This window comes from Pistacia vera, unplaced genomic scaffold, assembly GCF_008641045.1.
Source record: "Pistacia vera cultivar Batoury unplaced genomic scaffold, PisVer_v2 Contig445, whole genome shotgun sequence".
Classification (NCBI taxonomy): Eukaryota; Viridiplantae; Streptophyta; class Magnoliopsida; order Sapindales; family Anacardiaceae; genus Pistacia; species Pistacia vera.
In genome coordinates, this window is record NW_022196274.1 from 389461 (window position 1) to 413744 (window position 24284).

Consider the following 24284-nt stretch of genomic DNA (forward strand, 5'->3'; position numbering starts at 1 on the left):
AAAATTGGTGTTGGGAGAGACTCCAAACATTGGACTCAACCAATCACCATCTCATCTCAAGTATGCATATACGAATTTGAAGTTCCAAAAAGATGCTTATGAGAATGCCCGAAATTCCAAAGGAAAGACCAAGAGGTGGCAATAGGAAGTGAAGAACCCCACAAGGATCCACATTGATGAAAGAATGAGAAAGTCGAGCTTCCAACTATAAACAAGCGCTTCTTGGGAGGCAACCCAAGTGTTTTCATTTGTTTGTTGTTTTGAATTTGTTTAGTTTTCTGATGATTTTGAATGATTTTGATTTTGTGCTTTTTGGTGTTTCGAGTAAATTATTGAATTAAGGCGAGAAGCGGGAAATTTCCAGTTTTCGCCGTGGCAAAGCTTTTTCTTCGCTGCGACGATGTACATTTTGCAAGAAAAGGAATTCAAAAAGTGCTAGACTTCGCCGCGGCGAAGTTTCTTCTTCACCGAGGTGATGTGCTCTCTGGAATTTTTCGCCGCGACGAAACCATTTACTTCAACGCGGCATAAACGGTATCATGGGGTTGTGCTAAGGAAATTTCGCCACAGCAAAGTATGGTTTTCACACGTGGTGATGTTTACATGGAAATTTCGTCGCGGCATCAAATGGGTTTGCAATTGAATGAAGAACTTCGCCGCGGCGACGTCTATTTCCCATATATACTCCAGTCATTTTTCATTTTTCACGAAAAAACTTCAAAACACATTAAGAGCCAAACACTTCCACCTTCAATCCAGAGAGTTTCCATTGAATTTTCTTCCCACTATCCACTCCCTTACCTCTTTAAACAATCATGTACCTTTCAATTGCCCCAGTTTAACCCATTTTGAAGAAATTTTAGCAACCCCTAGGTTTTGAAAATTTGGAGCTTTCTTTGTGATTTTGAATAAAATTGGAGCAATTAAAGGGGAAAGCTTGGGCTTGGTAAGGATAAGAATTTTTATGCAATTTATTTGTTCACTTTCAATTGTGGATTTGTTTTTGTTGAAAAATTGCTTGAATTTGTTGATTGTGGATTGGTTGAGAATTTGAGGATTGAGTTGATTATAGAGTGTAGAAATTGTTGATTTTGAGTTAATTTGGTGTTGAGGAAGTTGGGTTTGTTGTGTTGAAGTGCTTTTAGCAAATTTGGGAGGTGTGTGAAGAGGAAGAAGAAGTAGAGAAGATTGAAGCCTGAAACACTTTTCTTTTTTTTTGTTTTTATTTCTTTATGTTTTGTAAGTAGGAACTGATGTTGATTTCCTAGTTTTAAGCTTTTATTTGTTTTTGTTTAGATTTTAGGTTTAGTTCAATAAGGTTGAGATCAGGATGTAATTCTTTCATATTAATCTGTGAGGGTGTCTAACACTTGGCACCATAGATTTCAATTGTTTGACAGATGATGATGTGAGGAAGCCAAGGAATGGATGCCAAGATTTTGCACAAAAATCGGCCTTTAGGATATAATCAGGGGAGTATCTCGTAACCTTTACTTTTGTTTTCTATTCCTTGGATGTGCATGATGTGACATTGGGGACAATGTGTCATTAAGTTTGGGGGTAGGAAAATTTGAGAATTTGTGTGTTTAGTTTTGTGGTGGTCTTTTTGTTTTAAGTTCTTTGATTGTTATTTGTTTAGTGAGTGTTGTGTTGGTGGTGTTAGTGTATATTAGTGTATGCCCTAGAAACCATTTGTGTTGTCGGTTTCAGAGCATTTTGTCTTGTATCTACATATATCATAAATAATAAAAGAAAGAGTTATTCAATTCATTATGTAAATTGCTCCTTTATTCAGTCATGCATTTAAAATAAAGTATGTATATGAATTGTCCAGATGATTCATTTAAAGGTAAATGAATTATCGAAAAGGGTTCCCTACGGAAGCAATAAATAATTGGGCAACTATATTGCACAGTAGGCATACCGGATGCTTCCGAAAGATATCATGAGTTGATATAAGTACGGATGACGATGATAGTCATGTCATTGGGGCATGGTTGGATTACGGTTGGTGAACTGTTTTTGAACGTGACCGAATAACGACAAATCACTTGGAAAAGCATGTAGTCAATGATTTATCGTTTGGTTATATCAGTGCACGATGTAGTCCTTTGACTGAGACATTGTAGTTGGATCCGATATGGATGGTATGGTTCATACGGTGTATAAGTACGAGACTAATCATTTTTCGTACAATAAAGCTATTTGGTCATGCGGTGTTCATATGCGGAACGAACGATGGTCAAGAGGGGATCCATTGACTCGGAAATATAGGATCGGGAGTACCGCTGACTCATCCGAATTCGAGTTCCAGACAAACATTGTAAATGTCAGAAAACTGAATCTCTGGCCAGAGTCTATTATTAGTCATACAAAAGTAAGTTTGTGATGACAAGTTCGGACATATGATCGAAAATCGGTAAAGATCGAGTTTAGGATTTTGACGTTCCATGAACATACTCGATTAGGATATCTCAATGGAGGAACTTTACCTGCATGGTACGTATGATCTGAAATGTGTTGATGAAGTATTTCTTCATCGTGGTTAGGGACTATGGCACATTGGAGATGTTTACCATAGTCGTTGGGCCTCGGACAGGTTTCTGGATTCATCCAGAACCGGCTCACTGCTAATCCATGGTGGACCTACATGGTCACACAATAGCCTTGAGAAGTTAGAGAAGGATGAGAGAGAGAAATGATTATCGAAGAGGGCTAGCACCTTCCGAGGGTAATAACGGGATTTCCCTAGTAATAGTTAAATAGAATCATTTGTGACATTTTAAGGGTTAAATGGTCAAGCAATAATTAATTATATTAATTATTATTCTTAAAGTGTTAAGATTAATGAGATAGAACAAAATAACCTTAATAGTTAAAGGGTAAAAAGGGGTAAATTTTTGGAGTAATGTAAACTAGTTTAGTTACATGGGCCTTGAATAATATAATTATTCAAAGGGTGGCATATTAAATTGTGGGGTCCCTTTATAAAATAAGATTTTATTGGGCTTGGAAGTGAAAATAAATAATTGCAATATTGCCCAAGTATATATAAGTGCAAAAGGTTGCATTTTGTTCATTCTGACTAGTTCACAAAAACACAAACCAAACTCTCTTCAAACCCAAGGCCACTCTCTAATCTCTCAAGGTGGTGTTAAAGTGTGGAGGTTTCATCTTTTGAAGCTAATCTTCATCAATCCAAAGCAAAGGAGTAGGTATAATCTCTTTTCAAGCTTTGTTGAAAACGGTTTTAGAATCCATGCTTTCATGCTTTCATTCTCCATCTCCACCACTCTCATGCATGCTGATTCTTTCAGTGGTTGCCTAGATGAATCGCATAAGTCCATGATGAAACTAAAATTGTTGGGATATTATTTTTGGAAAATGTTAAGCATTGCTCAAGTTTAGGTTGGTTGACTTGATTTAGCTTAAGGTTTGTGAGTGGTTCAACCAACATTTTCACTCTTTTAGCATGCTTAGAAACATTTTATGTGGTTAGGTGAAGTCTTGATAATGTTGGTGGACTCTAGAACCTAGTTAAGAAGTGCTTGAGGCGAAATTCTAGGATTAGACATTGTCGAGGATATGATTTAGACATTTTTCAGAACGTTTGAGCCTTTCCAACGACCCATGAATGAATCTTTCCCTAGTCACCCATTGAGCCTTATGAGATTATCATTGCCCTATTTTCCTTGCAAACCAAAAATTTTCCAATCCCTAGACCCTAAACACTTTATCATACCCTTAGGAGAATTATGGACCTAATGTGTGACACAAAAGAGCTTTGAGAGGTGTGTGAATAAGTGATAGAGCAAATCTTAAGTTTGGGGGTTGCAAAAAGGGCAAGAAGAAGGGGCAATAGACCTCAATGGTGTTGTAAATATTTTTAATAAAAAAAGAAGAAGGAAAAAAAATTATTTAGTTCAATTCAAAATAAAAAAAAAGAAATGCATAAGTTTGAGGGTTGTAAAAAGATTGACACTTTGATTGGTGGTTAAGAAAGAAAGCGAAGATTGATGTAGCCTTAGTGTTTGGATGAGAAAAACCGAGTTCTCTACTTTGTTTATCATATCCTTTTTTGGAGCCCACTACCCGAGCCTAATGTTATAAGCTTGCAAAGACATTTTGATCCTTAGCGAGTCTAGTCTACATTAGTGGAGAGTAGTTCCCTACTTAGGCTTATGGAGTCTGCCACCTTGATAAACTTTACATTTCTGCAATAAATAATCGACGAAGTCGGAATGTGGACTGAAGTCGGGATCACCTACTCGGGGACAATAGAGAAGATAGTCGATGCAATTATAACTTCTTGGAGTGTTGAACATTTCTAGTAATAATTTTTTAACAACCTTAGAGACTTGTATAAATTCTAGGCAATTCTTGTGCTGAGTTTGAGTCTAATTTTGTTTGTTCATTTTCAGTTTTGCTGTTTGTGTTTTTGGTTGTTTGTTGCTTTTCTTCTTTGAGTGTTTATTCCTTTTTGCTCGAGGATGAGCAAATCTTAAGTTTGGGGGTATTTGATAATATATTTTACACTAAGATTTTGCATTGAATTTGATAGGATTTAGGATATTTTCATACAATTTGGGCCATAATTGCTACCTAATTCATTAATTTGTCTTTGCAGGCCTAAACGATGATTTTGAGCATAATGATAGTTTTGAGCATAAATTGTGCAACTTGAGCTGGAAACTCGGAATGATCTGAATTTAGAAGCCTTGGAAAGCCAAGAAGAAGAGCTACAACTTTCATGTTTTGGGTTTTTCCTAATTCTGACTGGACAAGGGTGAAAACTTGGCTTGAAGTCGTGAAAAGTACGCTAGGAACTGAAGAAAAATGTCTTTGGACGTGCTCAGTATTTCTGCGCATAGCTTGAGCTGTAGACCTTGGATTGTGTTGATTCATGAACTACCAGAAATATAATTAAAGGGCTACAATTCATATGTTTAACACTTTTCCAGATTCAGAGTCTATCATGCTCAAATTTGGCCTGAAATTCCTCACCGCAGCAAGGAAAAATCTTCGCCGTGGCAAAACCTGCATCAGCTGTAAAAATAAACGACGGTTTGGCTTGCTAGGGCTTCATCCTTAAGTGAGAGAGGTATAAATTAGAGCAAAAAGGAAGAGAAAAAGAGCTGGGGTCATATATTGGAAGGCAGCTCTTGGAAGGAGAAGAGTATTGAAGATTTGGGCTTCAAATTAGAGAAGATTCTCCATCTTTTGCTTGTTTTTCAAAGATGAATCTTGATTCAGTTTGTTTGAGTTATTTTATTTCGTTTTTGAGTATGAACTGATTTTTTAGCTATGGTTTGATGTAACCTTTATACAATGATTCAATTTTATATGAATTGATTTACTTTGAGTTTTAATTTCATGATTGAGTGTTATCTCTTTGCTTAATGACTTGGATGCTTGATCACCATTCAAATGTGTGTTGTTCACAATGAGACTGAGAAGTGATTTGTGATTGTGTCCTTGGGATAAATACCGTAGATTAAGCAAATGCTAGAGATAGGTTTTGCGATCTATGAAATCAGATAGAATTCCATAAAGCGTAAAAGACTTTGAATATTAATCTTAATTTTGATGGGTGCAGAAGCTAATAGGGATAAGTAGGGAAATGTAGCCGGGCAGGTATGTTTTACAACTTAGGGAATTCGATTTTCAATCAAGGAATTAGAACTTGGGTAATAGATTCTATGAATTGGGTTAGCGTATCTAGGTGAAATCAACACCTTAGCATTTTTTAGCATTGTTTAATTAGTTAAGTTGTTGGGTTTTGCTTTAATTTCATTATCATTCAGTTATATTTTGTTAATTTGTATTTAGTTTGTTAATTTTCCATCAATCCAATTTATTGTTGCTTCAATTAGGACTTAAACTAGAGAAATCGATACTTAGTAACACTATCCTCGTGGGAACGATACTCACTCATCACTTTATTACTTTGTGCGACTAGTGCACTTGCTACATTTGCATGTTGTAGTTACAACGCATCAGCTTCCATGGTGAAGACACCAGTCTCCCGGGCTTCGTAAAAGAAGTACTGCAAGTCCTAATGAGAGGCCTTCTTCGAGACGTCGACCAGCCCGTTGAGACATACCTTCCTAACCTTAGAAAGGTAGTACTTGCGGTTTTGCCCTTTCTTGAGCCTATATAGATGGATGAGTTCCTTAACAGATGGCTCGCCTAGATCAGCGATCATGTACCCGATGTACATCGTAACGATGATCACGTATGAATTAGCGAACAGCTGGAGAGGAACGATGTCAAACTGACTCAACACGCTGTCAATGAAATATTGTGAGGGAATGGATGCCCCGCACCTGAGAAGGGTCTCAGAGATTGCCACCCATCCGGTCAGGGGGTTTTTTTGAGAGTGCTCCCCCGGAAGCATCAGGTTAAGCTGCAACGAATAGACCACTTTTATGCGCTTCAGATCCCTAATGGTAATCAAGGATCGAGGTTCCTTTCGCAACCTATGAGATGGGGACGGCTAGGAGTGAGCCAACTAGATTAAAGCATGGTCGAACAAACCTGCAGCATCGCGGTCCGAGCTTCAGGCGACAAATTCTTCAGAGACCTCAGAGGTCACATCCCCAAGGGCTGCCAAGCCCACCGACGAATCGAACATGCGATCTATAGTATGACTGCTGGAGGAAGACATGGCTATCGTTCGCTTACGGGTACCTGAAAAAGAAGCGAACATGTGTCAGAGCTCGAGCAAATAGGCGACCATTCCACACTCGCTTCCATTTCAGGCACCCAAGTTTCCCATGGCCACAATGCTAAACCCCTGTAAAACCCAAGACCGCCGGAGATGCACCCAAAAACCCCACTAAAACCCTAAAAAACACAATGTGGCCACTACAATGGCCACCCTTTGATGCAAAAAATCACAAAGAACAGAAAAGGAAAAGGAAAAGGAAAGGGAAAAGAACCTTACCGGAATGAGGTATGCAACACAACTCACTGGAAAGACCACTGTGACAATGTAGAAACAATGGTGAAAAGAGCAAAGGAGTCAAAGAACTTTCAGAGTAACTATTCTGATAGTTTTTGCCACCTTTATAGTGGTTTGCATGGGAGACGAAATAGTGAGGTTCAATCATGGCCGTCAACCTATAATTGATCCTGACCCTTCATTTGTCGAGCATTCTTAGCCCTCAAACGTGGCCACGTGTCAACCATCCACGAGGAGCGACAAATCTTTAAATTGTTGAAATTATAACTGTGTCGCATGTCACTTCGACTTCACGCGTGAATAGCTGTAGTCACCCACGCGCGACGAAACATGATAACCAAAGGCTACTACATTAAATACAACACGATCACGCAAAAATTACATGTTTGCCCTAACTTTTCATATTCTGAGTTTTGACAGGTAACATGGAAAGTAAAGATCCAAGTGTGAAGTACGTTGGCCAAACATAAGGTCGACCTTGGAAGCTCAATTGAACTTACACTCAGAGACTTGCTGATGAGGCTGAGCTTGACGTCAAATCGAGCAATAGTCTTCGAAGCCCGGAACGAGCATGAACACTAGGGGGCAGATGTTGTGTGTGATTTTTCCATGAAGCTCAGGCCTTCACGAGGATATAGTTCAACCCAGAACTAGCTCGGCAACGATGAATGATCAACCCAGCATAAGCTCGTCAAGCTATAGCTCGACCCAGCATAAGTTAGTCACGAGCAATCTGAGCAATCATTCAATCAATCCCCAGATTACTTCAGATCCCATACGGGAATGACTCGATCAACAACGATCACTATGCAATCATAACGCCCAATCGTGAGAATATCGGAATTGCGATTCAGATCAATTGTAATCCCCTTAATTTTGCTCTTTTCTTTATACAAATCTTGTATAAAAACCCCCTCAAACGATAAGGAAGGGGTTATGAATTCACATAGGAACTATATTGTAAGCTCTCACAGCAAATACAAAAACAGTGGATGTAGGCTTTAGAGTTAACCTCGCCGAACCACTTTAAAACTCTTATTGTCTTTACTTTATTGCATTTTTACATACATTGTTGATTTTCATTAAATCACGCGCACATCTATTCCAGTTCCGACAAGGTCAATCGAAATTCTTTGGTTGGTGCAGATTTCTGTATCAACACTCAAAGAAAATTTCTGTAGCATTTGACTTTGTCGACTTGTGCTGTATTGTTCTTGGAGATTGGGAGAGAGACCCAAAGATCAGTTAATGGTTGAAGTTGTGTTGTTTCAGACTAATGTTATCTCATATTACAATATTGAACTTTGAAATTATTTAGTCATGCTAAGATGAGGTTGAATGCAACTTACTCTCGACCTTCATATTGAGCAGATTGAATAGATGTGAAGATTGAGCAGGTATGCTGGAATTGAGCAGGTGTGCAGATTGAGAAAACTTGAAAGGCCATAGTGGAAATTGAGAAAACTTGTTTTGGCACTTTGCAGATTGAGCAGGTGTGCAGATTGCAGTTTGTTTTCTACAGTTTCCAGGAGTCTTGGGCAGTATGTGCAGGGTGGTGTGTCCTGGAATTGAAATAGTGACTACATGGTGGTGTGTATGGAGCTGCAGCGTGACTACTACATTTTTTGCAGTTTTTGGGTGAAGTCTTCAGTTTGATTATCTTTTGTTTGTGTTACTTTCTATTGCTCATGTTTCTTTTTGTGTAGCTCGGTCTGTTAGGCATGTCCAAGGTTCTTGATTTTAAAAGGGACTCCCCTTTTTAGCTTCTAATTCATTTATTTTTTAATAAAAATTATCAGGTTTACCAAAAAAAAAAAAACTGCATCTTTAATGTTTGTAGTTAACTGAAAGCATATTACACATAATTTCTACCATCACAGTTTCAAAAGGAAAAGTTGCCTTCTCTCTAGCACCAAAAATAAAAAATAGAAAATTTTCCATAGAATTGTATTACTGACCAAATGCAAATACATGGAAACCATATTGATTCACATAAAAGAAAATAAAAATTCATGAAAGATATTATTGTAGCTGATTTTTTTCTCCAGTTTCATCCTAAACAGCAAGTTCCATCCTAAACAGCAAGTTCCATCCTAAACATCTTCAAGTTCCATCCTAACATCCTCAAGATATCTTCACAGCTGATTTTTTTCAAATTCTACAGCTTCTCAAATTCTGCACAAACTGGAGAAAGACTGCAGCTTCTCAAATTCTACAGTTGCGGCAGAAACTTGTTCAAGCTTCCCATCCAGCAAACTGGAGAAAACTACAAGGCTGATGGTCCCAACAAGAAAAAAAATTTTTTTTTTTTTTATTGGGTAATCTGGAAATTTTATAAAAGAATAAAAAATTATGATAACCTAATAAGGGGACTCCCCTTTAAAACTAAATCCTTTGGACAGGCCCAAAAGACAAAGCAAAAAACAAAATAAGAGCAAACAAAAGCATATACACCCTTCTACAAAAAGGACCAACCAAAAGCTATACACTAGTCTCTAGTATAAGCATCCCTAAGTGGCAATTTGTACAATCCGCCAAGTCAAAATCAATTTGAGAGAGCTCCAAAATGTTAGCTTCCTGCTGCTGATTGCTTCTGCATAAGGTACATGACAATTGGACTCTGTCCACTAGTCCAGCATAATGTCTCCGAATCAATGAATTGTTGCACCAAAAAAACTATATATGACCCAACAAGTGTAACACATTTTTCCTAATTAGTATCAAACTAAAATTAGAACTTACCACCACTCAAACAAATAGCTGGCTCAGTTGGTTCCTCAAAACCAGCGCAAATGGCCCTCATAACAGCACCTTTCTCTAATTTTCCTGCAAGAAGCAGCACACCATCATAAAATTAAAACTTGATTAGCCATTCTCTTGAGGTTTCTAGCTCCATAATAGAGTCTCACATCAGGTCTTGAGGTTTACCCTAAATCCTGCTTCTACAAGCAAATAGATTGGACAACACATACGAAATAACAAGTCATGAGCAAAATCACAAAACGGCCATATATCAATGGTGCAATTGGCAGTCCTACTAAACTGTCAAAATCTGTTTTTTCAGAAGTAATAAATAATACAGCCCCAGTTATATAAAAAAACAAGTGATAACAATACATGCAATCCAACTTGCGCCCCTCCTTAATATAAAAAATAACAATAACAATCCAAATATGATATACAACAATTTCAATCATTGAATTGCATACCATTCAAGAGAAATACATATAAAATAACCAAATAGAATCCATTGCTTCAGAACAATAACTTAATCACAATTTTATAGCAAAATTTCTTAATTTTTTTGGATGAAAGATCAAACTTGTAAGGCTAGTGGCTACTAATCCGAGGTACTTGGTTATGTGGAAGAGATGGGTGACAAATATTTGATCCAAAAGCTTGTCTTACTCATTATTTAAAAAGAAAAAAGTCAACGGTAACCCAAATATAAAGACAAATATCCAAATTCCCGACATAAATAAAGTAAAACAGATACAAGCTACTGATCAGGACTTTCTTCTGTGTGACAACACAGATGAAGTCTTTACCATGGACACCAATGGAAGTGATGGAAGCGAACTTTATAGCCTTGAAAGCATATTCTCCTCAATTGAATGATATAAAATTAAAAATTAAATAAGTAAAAGAGAAAAATGGAATGGAAGTAAATGTGATAATGGAGAGTTGGAGACTTACCCACTTGGAAGTAAATGTGGGAGTCAAACCAGCTATACTCTTCACAAGAACTGAACCGTGAAATGACGGTCGGCTTGGCTACATAGGCTAGAGGTGGGCATTTGGGACTGGGTCCAAAAATTCAGCCCAAAAACTCGGTTCTAAGAGCCTTGGTCCCAAAACAGGACCAGGCCTAAAGAGGAGGGCCTGGTCCCTCCACTAGGCCGAGCCTGGGACCGATCCCAAACTTTTGTACACTTTTTCGTTTTAGTCCTTGTACAATAACGTAAAACCCCTTATAATTTTGAAATAAACATAAATTGTAGGGGTTAAAATGAAATTTTTAAAATTTATTTAAAAAAAAAATTACTTTCTTTATAACCGTTGGCTGGCAACCAACGGTCTTTTTTTTTTTTTCGGGGGGGGGGGGGGGGGGGGTGGGGGGGGGGGGGGGGGGGGGGGGGGGGGGGGGGGGGGGGGGGGGGGGGGGGGGGGGGGGGGGGGGGGGGGGGGGGGGGTGGGGGGGGGGGGGGGGGGGGGGGGGGGGGGGGGGGGGGGGGGGGGGGGGGGGTGGGGGGGGGGGGGGGGGGGGGGGGGGGGGGGGGGGGGGGGGGGGGGGGGGGGGGGGGTGGGGGGGGGGCGCGGCGCTCAGTCTCTCTACTCCAAATTCCAATCAAATTCTAAGTCAATTTATATTTATATTTATAATTTATTCATATTATTTATTTAAATTATTCAATTTTTTCTATTTTTCAATATCATCTCTTATTCATATTATTATTTAATTTCTTTTTATTTTAATTATTTATTATTTTATCATAAATTCATAATGGATTCACAAAATGATGCATTCGGAGGATCATCCCCAAATGAATTTTACGTTCCATCCACCAAAGAAATGGAAGGGTTCAATCCATTTTCACCCTTTCCTCCAGAGGCAGCAGCTGCAATTCCAAAACCACATTCGGTCGAGACGAGGTGTAGCCAAACACATGCGAGCTGCGAGTCAACAGGCACGAGCACAGCCCAACCCCCCCGACCATCAAAGAGGGTCGTGTTCGAGATGTATGGCAACACTTCACCAAATCAAAACAACCAAAGACAAATGGGGAGAGGGAAGAATCATGTGGGATATGTAATTTCTACGGAACCATTATTGGCGCTGAGTAGGGGACTTCGACGATGCGACGACACGTGGAGAAGAAGCACCGCCAAATAATATAGTTGCCCGGTATATCTTCAACCGGATCAGGTAGACAAATTCAAACTCAACTTAATTTTAATCCACAATCTTCAACTTTTTCAACATGGCAATACAATGCACATGTTGCACGAGAGGAAATAGCAAGATTCATAGTTGCTACAGACTCTCCCATTTGTTTATCGGAAAATCCTTATTTTATTCACATGATTAAAACTGTATTTTGTCCAGCATATACCCCTGTTAGTAGAAGTACAAGTAGAAGAGATATACTAAAACTTTATAAAAAAATAAATAATAAACTTAAAAACGAATTTCAAAATTTTAGAAATATATCTATTGCACTTACATCAAACATATGAGCTTGTAGATCAAAAACTGATTTTTTCTTGTAGATCAAAAACCGATTTTTTAACTGTCACAGTACATTTCTTAGATCATAATTGGGGTTTAAAACAAAAATTAATAGGTTTTAAACCATTATATGAAAAACATAGTGCTGAAACTATTTATTTTATAATTCTTGAAGTTTTGCAAGAATATGTATTGACTGATAGAGTTGTAGCACTAACGCTTGATAATGCAGCTGCTAACATCGCGGCAATCTTTTTATTTGAAAAGAGATTGGAACCGCATGGTGAAGGGAAATTTTTTCACCAGAGATGTGTCTGCCACATCATCAATTTGATAGTTAAAGCAGGTTTAGATGTTATACATTCAAAGATGAAGAGGGTGTGCGCGGCTCTCGAATTTATCATCAGTGGTAGCAATAAAAGATGGCAGGAGTACATCAAATATTGTAAGTAAGAGGACCACCGGTTTGACCTTTGAAGTTATGTACGGACATGCCTATCCGTTGGAACTCCACTTATTTGATGTTGGAAAAAGTTTTGCCAACCGCGAAACAAATTACAGATTTCGTCAACTAGAAGCACTATCCAGAGGAAGTTGTCAGCTATGTTGATTGGGCGGTTTGTGAACTTTTTATTCATTTCGTAAAAATTTTTATGATGCTACTAATACATTAAATAATATTTATTATCCGACTACTAATTTAGTGTTAGATATTTTACTTCAAATTGCTAAATATAGATATAATAACGTTTTAAGGGAAATTGTTTTAAAGATTGAAGAAAAATATGAGAAATATTGGTTAGATATTCCATTCTTATATGGATTAGGTCTTGTTCTAGATCTTAGGTTTAAATTACACGTAGTTAACTGTATAATTACTGAGTTAGGCCAGCATTTAGGACATGATCATACGTCTTATTTGAATGACTTTAAACAACAATTGGATAGCCTTTTTTCTTTATATGAGAATAGGTAAAATGAAAGTGGAAGTGGAACGTTCAGGAGAGACGATCAGGACCTTGATGCAGCCCTCCGTCAAGGATCGATCAAGTGTATGTATATAGAACGTGGCGGAAGTAGCAGCTCCAGCTCGTACATACATGGACCAAATGAGCTGAATTGCTACCTACAAGTGGACTTGTCCTTTATGACGATGAAGCAGAAATATGACATGGATATTCTTCAATGGTGGAACCAACATGAAAGTCGATTCCCCATTGTAGCCCAAATGGCATGTGACGTTTTATCTGTGTCGGTTCTACAATTGCATCCGAATCAACATTTTCAACGAGTGGTCAGATTGTTGAAGACAGAAGATGTTCTTTAACCGATGAGATGATTGAAGTGATAACGTATTTACGGGATTAGATTCATGCAGAAAGAAGACTACAACAGCATCCTGAAGATCCTGAACTACTCGAACTCTTTAGGAATACAGATTTGAATGATGTAAACATTGTTGACAATGAAGATGAATAATTCAATATAAAAAATTATTTAATTGTTTATTTGTGAAGCGTGAATGTGTGAAATGTGAATATTACATTTATGTTAAAAATTAAAATTAACTATTAATTTTTTTATTATTTTTTATTTTTTAAAATTAATTAAATTTTTAGAAACCTACTAATCTACCCCTGAAAAATACTAAAAACCCCCTACCAAATTTTATTTCGCCCCTAAAATATAAAAAAAGATCAGGGGGGAAAAGAAATTTTTCAGGCCCATAGGCCGGTCTTGGGCCCATGGGACCGGTCCTAGGGTCCGATCCAAGTCCTAATATTGCTCATAGGCCTAGGACCAGTCCCAAGCCCATGAGCGACTGGTCCCATTTGGGACCAGCCCTAAAAGGACCAATCCCAAACGGGCCCAAGCCCAAGCTTGCTTGGGATTGGTCCTTGACTAGCTCTAAGTCGTAGGCGAAATTGGACTGCAGTGATGGTGCATGCTTAGAGTGTGACTAAAACCGTTTATGTAGTGGTTAGGATTGTTAGACTCCTTATAGTTATGGTCCTACACTTTTAATATAATTACATTATGGTCCTACACTTTTATGCTGATGTGGATTGTAATAAAAGAAATATATACAGTTGTGTCTCTTGGGCAGTTGTCTTTGATGGAAAGACAACTGCATTTATAAAGAAGACTTTACAGGTCCCCATTTGATGCAATTTTCATTTTTTATTCCCAAAACTATCGCTCTAAAATTACAGTCAGTGAAAGACACTGTATTCTGAAGAAGCAAGAAGACTAAACAATAATTATTATGGCTGAAGGTTTGTAAATTACTTCCGCATATATTCAATGAGTATTTAGATGTTTATAATTAATTATATTATGAACTTTTATATGAATATTGGAATAGAAATGTATTTACAAAGATTTCTGAAATTGGAATTGATTTGAAGAGTATGTTAAAATTGTTCCCAGATAGATCATTCAAGTAATACTGAAACTCCAGCGTTTGCAAATTTCCAATTTTTCACATCTACTTTTAACACTTTCTATAACATTTTCCATTACCTTAAATGTGTTTGGACCTACAGAACAACCCAAACCGTTCCCATTTCCTTTGCTCATGCAAAGCACATCCTTTGTAATGGGTGCTTCAGGAATTCAACCGCAAATGATGCAAAGAGGCAATAGCGAAAAAGGTCGGCAAAATTGGAATGCGGTGGTGGTGCGTTCGTGGAGTGCGACTGAAACGTGGAGTGCGTTTGGCTGTGCGTTTTCTGTGCCGCAAAATTTGAGGAAATGAATTTTGGGAGGCAATTTTGAATTTGGCAGAGTTCCAATTTTGCAAATCACATTTAATTGATTTTTTTTAAATATGGAAATCAAAATCGCTTTAAAAAAAAGAGGGAATTTAAAATTCGGCGGACATTTGTGCCCTTAAAATTTGACTTAGAATTACAAAAGTAATGGTTTAAACATAGGAGGCCTTTGGTTCAGGAATGTTAGATTACTGGGAATATTGAATTACTGGAAAGATAGATTACCTTGAAAGATTACTGGGAATCTTTAGAAAAATATGTTTGGTTAGTTAGTGAGTATGTTATATTAATATGTTTGGTTATGTGGAATAAATTGGTGGGTATGCTATTTAAATTACTAAATTGTCTCCCTTTTAAATATTAATATAAAATTATTTTTATTATTAATTTTTGAATAATTTTTTTAACCCCCAATATTTCAGATTTAGCTAAAACACCCCCGCTTATATAAAACTTTAATTTATGACGAAATCACCCCCACCTCCTGCCGCCACCGCGAACCACCGTCGGATGTCCCCGTGAGTACATCACCGTGACCAAGAGGCTCCACTATGGCCGTTTTTGGCCATATTGATGGCCGAAAACGGCCATATCGGGCCAGATCTATTCTGGCCTGAAACGGCATAATAGATCTGGCCATTTCCGGCCCGATATGGCCGTTTTCGGCCATCAATATGGCCAAAAACGGCCATATCAAAGCCTTTCGGAGCCTCCCACAAAATTTCCTTCTTTTTTAGGGACTCCGGCAATTTTTCGGCGGTGGTCCGTGGTGGTTGACCCACTGTCGACGGTGGTGGCTGGGTGGCTGTGGTGGTAGTGGCTTGGTGGCAGTGATGGTCTGTAAATTATTTTAATATAAGGGCATTATTGTCCAAAATTTTAATTAACAGGGTAAAATTGAAATAGGATATTAATGTAAATTTGTTTTAAAGTAAGGGTATTATTGTCCAAAATTTTTATTAATAAGGGATAAAATTATAACAAAAAAAGATAACCCTGGTAATCTCAGAAAACCTATGAAAATGGAGGTAATCAAATTACCTCTTATATTACCAATAATAACCACTATTGGTATTTGAAGATTACTGGTATCTTATATTACTTGACAACGAAACATGGTAATCAAGTAATATAAGATGACATTACCCCAGTAATCACACTTAACCCCGAACCAAACGCCCCCATAGAGTAATGTTACATTTACACCATTTTTTTACACCATTTTTATTACATAATGATATAACATATACCACAACCACACAAATTCTATTATAATATATAAAATTTAAAATAATTAAAAATTTATCACAAAAGATTCACAACATCCATCCATCCATCTATAGTATCTTATTCAACATGGATTGTAACTATTCCGAAGAGAAACAGTGGTAAAAGACTTCAAATAAAGTTGATATTCATATTGTATTGCACCTGAAAAGCATATACATTTTAACCGCTTAATGTTTGGTGTAATTACAAATATTTCATATATATCTAGGCCGAGGGAACAAGTACCTCACAAAATCAAATGAAATCTGTTTTGAGTTTACATAAACAACCTAGTTCCTTATACTACAGCAAAACACTAGGGAATGCACAATTATCAGCTCAGCTTCGATACTCTTTGATTTTCTGTGGGACTACAGCATTTGCAAATTTCAAGAGCTGGTGGTACAAAAACAAACTAAACAAAATACCTCAAGCAAAACCAAATTTCAACAGTGTTCCACTATTTGACAGACGTATAGCCTATATTTCCATGCAAAAAAATCTGCACATATGATACATATCAAATTATAGGTTTTTCTTTTTTTTTTTTCAATATATAAATATTTGAATTCATTTTTAGGTTAAATCTCTTACTTGGGACATAAAACATGGATAAACTCTCCAAGGGACCTTGCCCTTGCTTTTCCGTGTTTGCTGTGGATCAATGTTATTCTTTCTTCCAGTAGTTGTGGTTTTAGCAACCTTGGAGGAACCAATCTTCTTTTTCTTCTTATCTTAAGCATTCACATTTGAGTTTCCCCTTGTTGGATTGGACGTTGAAGCAACTGCAGCTAGCGAGTAATACTTGCATCCAGTTTATAAGCCATCAGTTCCCTCAATTAAGTAGATGAGTTTTGGATGGACGCTTGTGGGAATCCTAGAAACGAATCTGCAAATAATATCTACTGGGTTTGGGCCCGATACTTACAAAAAAGGTTACTGAGCAACATGCGTTATTTTAAACACAAAATAAATTTGTTCTGTCAGAACTCTTATACCCTTTACTAGGGGTAGCTGAATAAAGTTTAAAGAAGGCATGCAGGCCTAATATAAAGAAAAAAGAGTATTTCAACTGTATTTAAATTTTTAATATCATGAACAGAGAAGAAATCAGCCAGGCATCAATCTGTAGTCATCTAGACATATCGTATAAGCTCAGCACAGTGATAGTTCACTGCACCAGGAGAACATATAGATATGTAACACTATCGTAAGTACCTGCTTAATCATCATCTTCTACTCTGCCCGTGTCTAGTTTAAGCCAATTTATCAAACTTATCAATACATGACTGAGAAAAACAGATTAGAATTCCTAGACGAAGGTTGCTAAATTTGGCATTAGACAGCAAAAGTCTATTCACTTGTCTCACTAACTCTTTCTTTGATTGAGGACAGTAAAAGAGAAACCCAACCACTCGTGCACATCAATCCAAGACTTTAAATCTCTAATCTTTTCTTTAGGAAAAAAATTAACTACTTAGACAAGTCAAGCCAAATTACTGGGTCAAACTGAAATTTCAAATCTACAACAATGATGCAAATGGACAAAGTACTCACAAGGAAGACACTCAGATGAGTAAGGCAAACATCAAATCCAACCGCATAGCCACCTGCAGCAGAAAGCTGGGCAGTCATCGGCACAGGATCTGCACATTGTTTTCTTCATGGTCCTCCATTCAACAAAAAGTATAGAAGAAAAATATGACTAAATGAAATGGAAGACCAAAATGTATATGTAACATGATGGACATTGATATATAAGTTGGTGAAAATTATTTCAAAATAAATGTAACAATGTAATAAGTTAGAGAATATAAAATAAATTGATTAACAATTAATCTAAAACGTTTAAGCCAATACAAAACAAGCCTGAAAGTAGTATTTAAACTCTAAAATGAATCCTCACATGCAAGGCCAAATTTAATTAACAGACATCTCATGTAGATACAATGACACATGATTCACGTGATTAAACTTTCTTCTTCATTCATCTCAAGTAGGAAGGGATTTTGAAAGCTTAACTGCTTAGCTTGATTTCAAGTTGTACAGAAAAAAAGGGCTTTGTGCTTTTTAGCATGTTTTTGGATGCTATGGGCTGTTTTTGTATGGTTTTTGCTACCTCTAATTCTTTTGAACTCTTTGAGGACAACTGGTCCATTTTACCGAAGTAACAATTTGAAGTTTTTATATACATACCATAAACAAATGGAAATTCAAATACACAAAACATACATTTAAATCCAAAAACATATCTAACTTTAAAAAAAAAAAAAAAAATTAAGGGCCCAACCAGGTTCGAACCGGTGACCTCTTGATCTGCAGTCAAATGCTCTACCACTGAGCTATGGACCCATTTGCTATAAGCATTTCTAACTCTACGTTTTAAATTAATAATAGGAGAATTTTCAACACAAGAATACCGCATCGAAAACCAGTAATCCAAGAAGTTCAAGCTGACAGAAAAGACTCAGAAACAGTATTGAAGTCTAAGAAAAAACCAAGTCCAGATAAACATATTATTCGCAGTTTGGATTCAAATGGCAGGCAGAGGTTTGTGTTCAGGAGTTAACTTTATAAAATGGTCCAGTTCAATTTCCGAGCAACAAAAACCTAATCGCAGAAGAACAGATGTAGAAAACATAGAATAAAACATATAACATTAATGTTTCTACATACATAACACAAAGTCGCATACAAGCATCAATCGTAAATTTAAAAACGTTTTTACCAACTCTTGTTATGGAAAACAGCAGTTGTACTTAAAATTTCCCATTTTTAAGTGAATCATCACCAACAAAAACATTTCACCATTCAAAACAAACCATTCCACTATTCCAAGAGCATAATAAAATTTAAAAAGCTCTAATTTCCAAATTAAAGAAGAAAGGCAATTGATAACTTACCAAATTCATATGATGTCATATTAAAATAACCTTAATCTTAATGCTGTTTTTGGGGCTGCGACAGAGTAGAGTGATTCTGTTGGGCCATGTTGGTGCCTGGTTACAGCAATTGGCGGAATGGATGTTCCTTCTAAATCTCTAACGTTTCCACCACTCTTCTTGATCTAATCCGATTTTACTACGAGGGAAAACAAATAAATAAATAAAAAGGATAAAAGGACAGAAAGTCAAAAATAAAGCTGCAATAACTTCTTCTCCATCATAAACATGAATGATTGATGATATGAATGGAATTCATGTTACAAGTGTCATCGTTTTAATTTTATCTTCATGTGTGAAAAAATAAATGAGAAGATACCAACTTTAACAACGTTTACCTACCATGCTGCAAGCTTGATTTAAATTTACCAACATGTCAGAGCAAAAAAAGGCTTCACTTACAATTTATCGACATGCAAGCAATTCTTCAAAAGGAGAGATTTCGATTTTGAATCAGATGAAGTGTTCTTTATCAAAGCCTCTGCCTGTCCACTTGCTCAGCCCGACCAAGGAGATCAACCATAGATGCTTAGTGATATATAGTCAGATTCAAAACACTTCACAAGCATCATTTCTGAATCCCCATTTCACATCAACAAAGGCCTCCACCCTCAACAACATCATTTTTAAACCATCCTTTACAATTACATAAGGAAAAAATCTCACAAGGTCAGAAACCAACAAAGTTAGCACCTAATTTAAAGTGAAAAGAATAAATAAAGAATTTGGACGTAAACTAGACCACCCATCTCATGAAACAACCTAACAGCCTATTCAAGTTTTGAACTTTAACGCCATAGATCTTCCCCCACAACGGTATGCCATTTAAAAACTCACAACCACATTAAATGTCAACGTATTTATCATACATACCAAGAACTGAAGCACTACAAAAGCACTATATAACTGAAACCCACATTTCACAATCTGCCTAAACATAACCATTAGAAGTCACTAGCAACTCCACACACCTTAAGCTCACAGAGAAACCAACCTCATTGGCCCGAAACCCAAAACGGGCACATAAAACAAAACAAACTCAGACCATTTTTATACAGAAGACATAATACTTGTCCAAAAACCAAGTTTCATTCAGGCATTTGATCAAACATTAAACCAGCACTCAACATATCACCACAAGGCTCGAACATTTCACTATATTGTGCTGTAATAAGATATCTTTAAAATAGACCCAGTTTTGACAAAGCGAAAGTGAAGTGACTATGGCATGGTTAAGTTATTTAACATCACCAAAATGTTGGAAAAGAGAGACAATCTTGAAAGCAAAACCCAGTAAGTGTTGCAAAAACATAATGGGAAATGATCCAAAAGGAAAATTTCTAATATAACTTACAACACTGAACACATTCCTCTCGTTTTGTTTTGGTGGGCTTCTTGCTAAGCTTATGACCTAGCAATATATTACATCGCATAATCTAATCGTTACTTACAAACCTACAGTTTGCCCTAAACCTGAAGGCAACTACACATATAACATGTAAAGTTTCTTAAAAAATATTAAAATAAAATAAATACTAATGTTTTATCATTTTATGTATTGATATTAATATCTATGTATTGATATTGGTTTATCAATAATATTAGAATGAAATAGAATAATAATATAGAATAACATCTCCTATATTTAATAATCTCTTTAAAGTATGGTTAGTATTTTATTACNGTAAAGTTTCTTAAAAAATATTAAAATAAAATAAATACTAATGTTTTATCATTTTAGATATTAATATCTATGTATTGATATTGGTTTATCAATAATATTAGAATGAAATAGAATAATAATATAGAATAACATCTCCTATATTTAATAATCTCTTTAAAGTATGGTTAGTATTTTATTACAATTATAACAACATTTAATATGACTAAGGGAAATGCTGGGACATTGACACTTTGCACCAAAATGTTAAACTGAACGACGTGTCACTTGAGTTAGACAAAGCACGTAGCACATTAAGTAATGTTTCGCGAATGAATGGCCGTTCTTCCATTTTTATTGGACGGTCATTCATTTGAAATTGACTCCCTATAAAGACATTTGTCCATAGTTTAAATAAAAAAAATTTGATAATAAAAATCATGGACGTCTGTCCATATATTATTATGGACAGACGTCGCTACTTAATGGACAGATGGACGCCCATCCATTGTTTCAATTATAAATAAAAAAAAAACAAAATAATCTCATTCTTTTAGCCAAAGTCAGTGAACATTCATGGCACCGTTTCTTTACTTTATTTTTTATTTCAGATGGTGGACCCTTTGACTGCATTGATGTATGCACGGCACCTGTTTATTTACTTTATTTTTTATTGTAGATGGTGGACCCTTTGACTGATGTATGCAGTTCAAGTGATGGAACTTTTATTTACTTTGTGTTTGTGTTTGAAAGTAAATTGAAATATGAGTTTAGAAGAAGAAAATAGAAGGAACATTGCGGGAAAGAGGAGATTTTGTTTTAGAGCAGAGTCCCTATTCAATGGACGAGTGTCCATCTAAGAGGGACGCCCGTCCATTACTTTTGTTTTTAATATTTTTTTTTTTTAATTTCAACAATAGACAGGCATCCATCTAATAGGGATCCTGTCCATAATATATGGATGAGCGTCTATGATTTTTGTTATCAAATTTTTTTAATTTAAACTATAAACGGGCATCCTTATAGGTGGACTCCCGTCCAATAAGTAAGGACGCCCGTCTATTTCAAATGAACGACCGTCCAATAAAAATGGACGGCCTTCTTCTTTCGCGAAATATTTCTTAAAACATGCTACGTGGCTCATCTGACTTAGGTGACACGTCATTCAGTTTAACATTTTGGTGCAAAGCGTCGGTGTCCGTAGCATTATTGTATGGCTAAAAGGGTTAATTTTACATTTGAGATGGCTCAATCATTTTCTAAAACTTTGAAATATCTTTTTTAAAATTATTAAAAAAATATTTGAAAATATCATTAAAAAACTCCTTAAAATATAAATATTCTCCTAAACTACCAAAAGAAAACCTCAATAATATTATTAAAAGCCTCTTAATAAGGGTTTTAAATAATTCTCAAAAGATGTTGGAGTGAATAAAATAAACCAATAACTACAAACTATTTATTGATTGATTATGTAGACCTCCTTTAGGTTCTCAACAATCTCGCCCCTATTGGTGCTTAGGGAGACTCGAACTCAAAACTCATGATGAATCCTTTGCTCTTTACCATCAAATCACTGTGGTGGTGTAACAATTTCATTTTAGAAATAAAAGTTTTATTATCAAAGTAAAGAAAAAAATAAGATTTTTTACTTATCTTCGTAAATTTCTTTAAATGAACGTATCCGTGTCATTAAAAAGTAATATATCATTTTTTAATTACAAACTCCTCCTAAAAAACATCAAAAAACCTCCTAATGGGGTGCATATTCCTTTACAATATTAGTTAATGTATATATAATCGAGGTGTTCGGGTCAGTTTACGTGCACCTCAAACCATCTTCGGGGCTATTGAATAGGCCATGTGGTTTAGATTGACGCAAGGTAATAAAATAAACCTGAAAATAAGAAGAGAATTTTCCTTAATTTGCATACAACAAAAGGAATTTTCTACTTATGCCCATGCAAAAAGACCTCAAAAGAATCTGCTTTTCCATGTCTTCTTTAATGTACAATGATACAAAGTAGTAAATAACAAGCTTATCATCTTCCTTTGTTTGGCCACCACCTCTCCCCAAAATTCCCTCAAAACTCCACGTGGATTCACATAAACCTCAAGAATAGAATACAACCCAAGCTAACCCAACGGTGTAAAATCACAAAGTTGTGGACAATATTTCGCGTTGATTATTCATTGTCTGCATATATAAGCAACTTTTCATCCACCCTTCTGTGTTATCTTCAGCATTTGCCTTAGTTCATTTCAATGGCTTCAGTCTTCAGCGTGTTCAAGTTGTCGTTTCTCGTGAGCTTACTCTCGTTTTTGAACTTGGGTTCATGGCGAGAACCGCCGAAGAGTTTGCATATACTCCCAGCAACTTGCACAAGGATTGAGTGTCCAAGTTTTGACAGTGTTGAAGTTGGAAATGGCTATGAAATTCGAAGATATGATCAGGCTGTGTGGATGTCAACTTCCCCTATTCAAGATATCTCTCTTGTTGCAGCCACCAGAACTGGCTTCCTCCGGTAAGATCATTTCCTTTATTGTAAATTTGTAATTCGCCAACGTGATGTGTCAGCATCGGAGTACGATCTCTACCTCGACACTTGCGGCGCTAGGGTATTGTTAAACTATCCCGACGCCACAGGGGCGTTGACGAATTATACCTACACCGACACCAACTTCTAGCGTTGGGGTTGGTTTTGGCGTCTTGAGACAACTTTTCCTGTAGCGTCTTTTTGAAATTAATGGTCAAATCTTTTTTCTGCGTATTCTCTTGACAGCTTATTCGACTACATTCAGGGGAAGAACAACTACAACAAAACAATAGAGATGACAGCTCCAGTGATCACTGAAGTTGTTCCAAGCGATGGACCCTTGTGTGAATCTTCATTCACAGTCAGTTTTTTTGTGCCAGAAGCGAACCAGGCCAACCCACCTCCGGCAGAAGGCCTCCATGCACAGAAATGGGAACCCACATATGCTGCAGTGAGGCAATTCGGTGGGTTTGTGACAGACTCAAACGTAGGAGAAGAAGCGGCCGCCTTGCAGGCCAGTATTTCAGGCACTGAGTGGCCAGATGCCATTGAGAAAAGCCATGGAAAGAACTCAACTTCAGTGTACACTGTTGCTCAGTACAACTCTCCATTTGAGTTTGACGACAGAGTGAACGAGATATGGATTTTGTTTCATATGGAAAATGAGTACATAATGTGAGAATAACTTTGATGATCACAGTGTTGAGGTTGTGTTAGAACTTAGAAGGTGCAAGGAAGGTGAGGTTAGTTTTATGTGATCAGTGTAACAAGTAACATGTTGAGATATCAACTATTTAATAAAGTGTCTTATCTATTTGCTACTATAAGAAATGTTCCGTTGATAATCTGCATTTGCAATTGTGGAAGTCCATTATCTTTTTATATCTACAAGCATTGAGAAACAACAC

The 24284-nt window shown here is 36.6% G+C and overlaps 1 protein-coding gene, 1 long non-coding RNA gene and 1 other non-coding gene across 4 annotated transcripts; 1 reads left to right on the forward strand and 2 right to left on the reverse strand.

Moving 5' to 3' along the window:
* Positions 1-16402: 16402 nt before the first annotated feature.
* LOC116144423 lies at positions 16403-20628 on the reverse strand. 2 transcript variants are annotated; one of them, XR_004130255.1, is made up of 5 exons: positions 20534-20628; positions 19582-19815; positions 19141-19318; positions 16832-17126; positions 16403-16739 (listed from the first exon to the last, which is right to left on the reverse strand). It is a non-coding gene; the product is annotated as an uncharacterized LOC116144423 (long non-coding RNA). The 2 variants fall into 2 exon arrangements; XR_004130254.1 differs by having other exon boundaries at positions 19582-20628.
* TRNAC-GCA lies at positions 18518-18589 on the reverse strand. The gene has a single exon. It is a non-coding gene; the product is annotated as a tRNA-Cys (tRNA).
* A 2417-nt stretch (positions 20629-23045) lies between the features above and the next one.
* LOC116144402 (heme-binding protein 2) lies at positions 23046-24096 on the forward strand. Its single transcript, XM_031429846.1, has 2 exons — positions 23046-23364; positions 23623-24096. The coding sequence occupies exons 1-2, from the start codon at positions 23105-23107 to the stop codon at positions 24053-24055; spliced, it is 693 nt and encodes a 230-aa protein (XP_031285706.1). The 5' UTR covers positions 23046-23104; the 3' UTR covers positions 24056-24096.
* Positions 24097-24284: the final 188 nt, after the last annotated feature.

Bases quoted from the DNA above. Each gene is read 5' to 3' on its own strand.
- LOC116144402 (XM_031429846.1), top strand. From the start codon at position 23,105: ATGGCTTCAGTCTTCAGCGTGTTCAAGTTGTCGTTTCTCGTGAGCTTA. The intron at 23,365-23,622 runs GTAAGATCATTT...TTCTCTTGACAG, and splicing joins ACCAGAACTGGCTTCCTCCG to CTTATTCGACTACATTCAGG.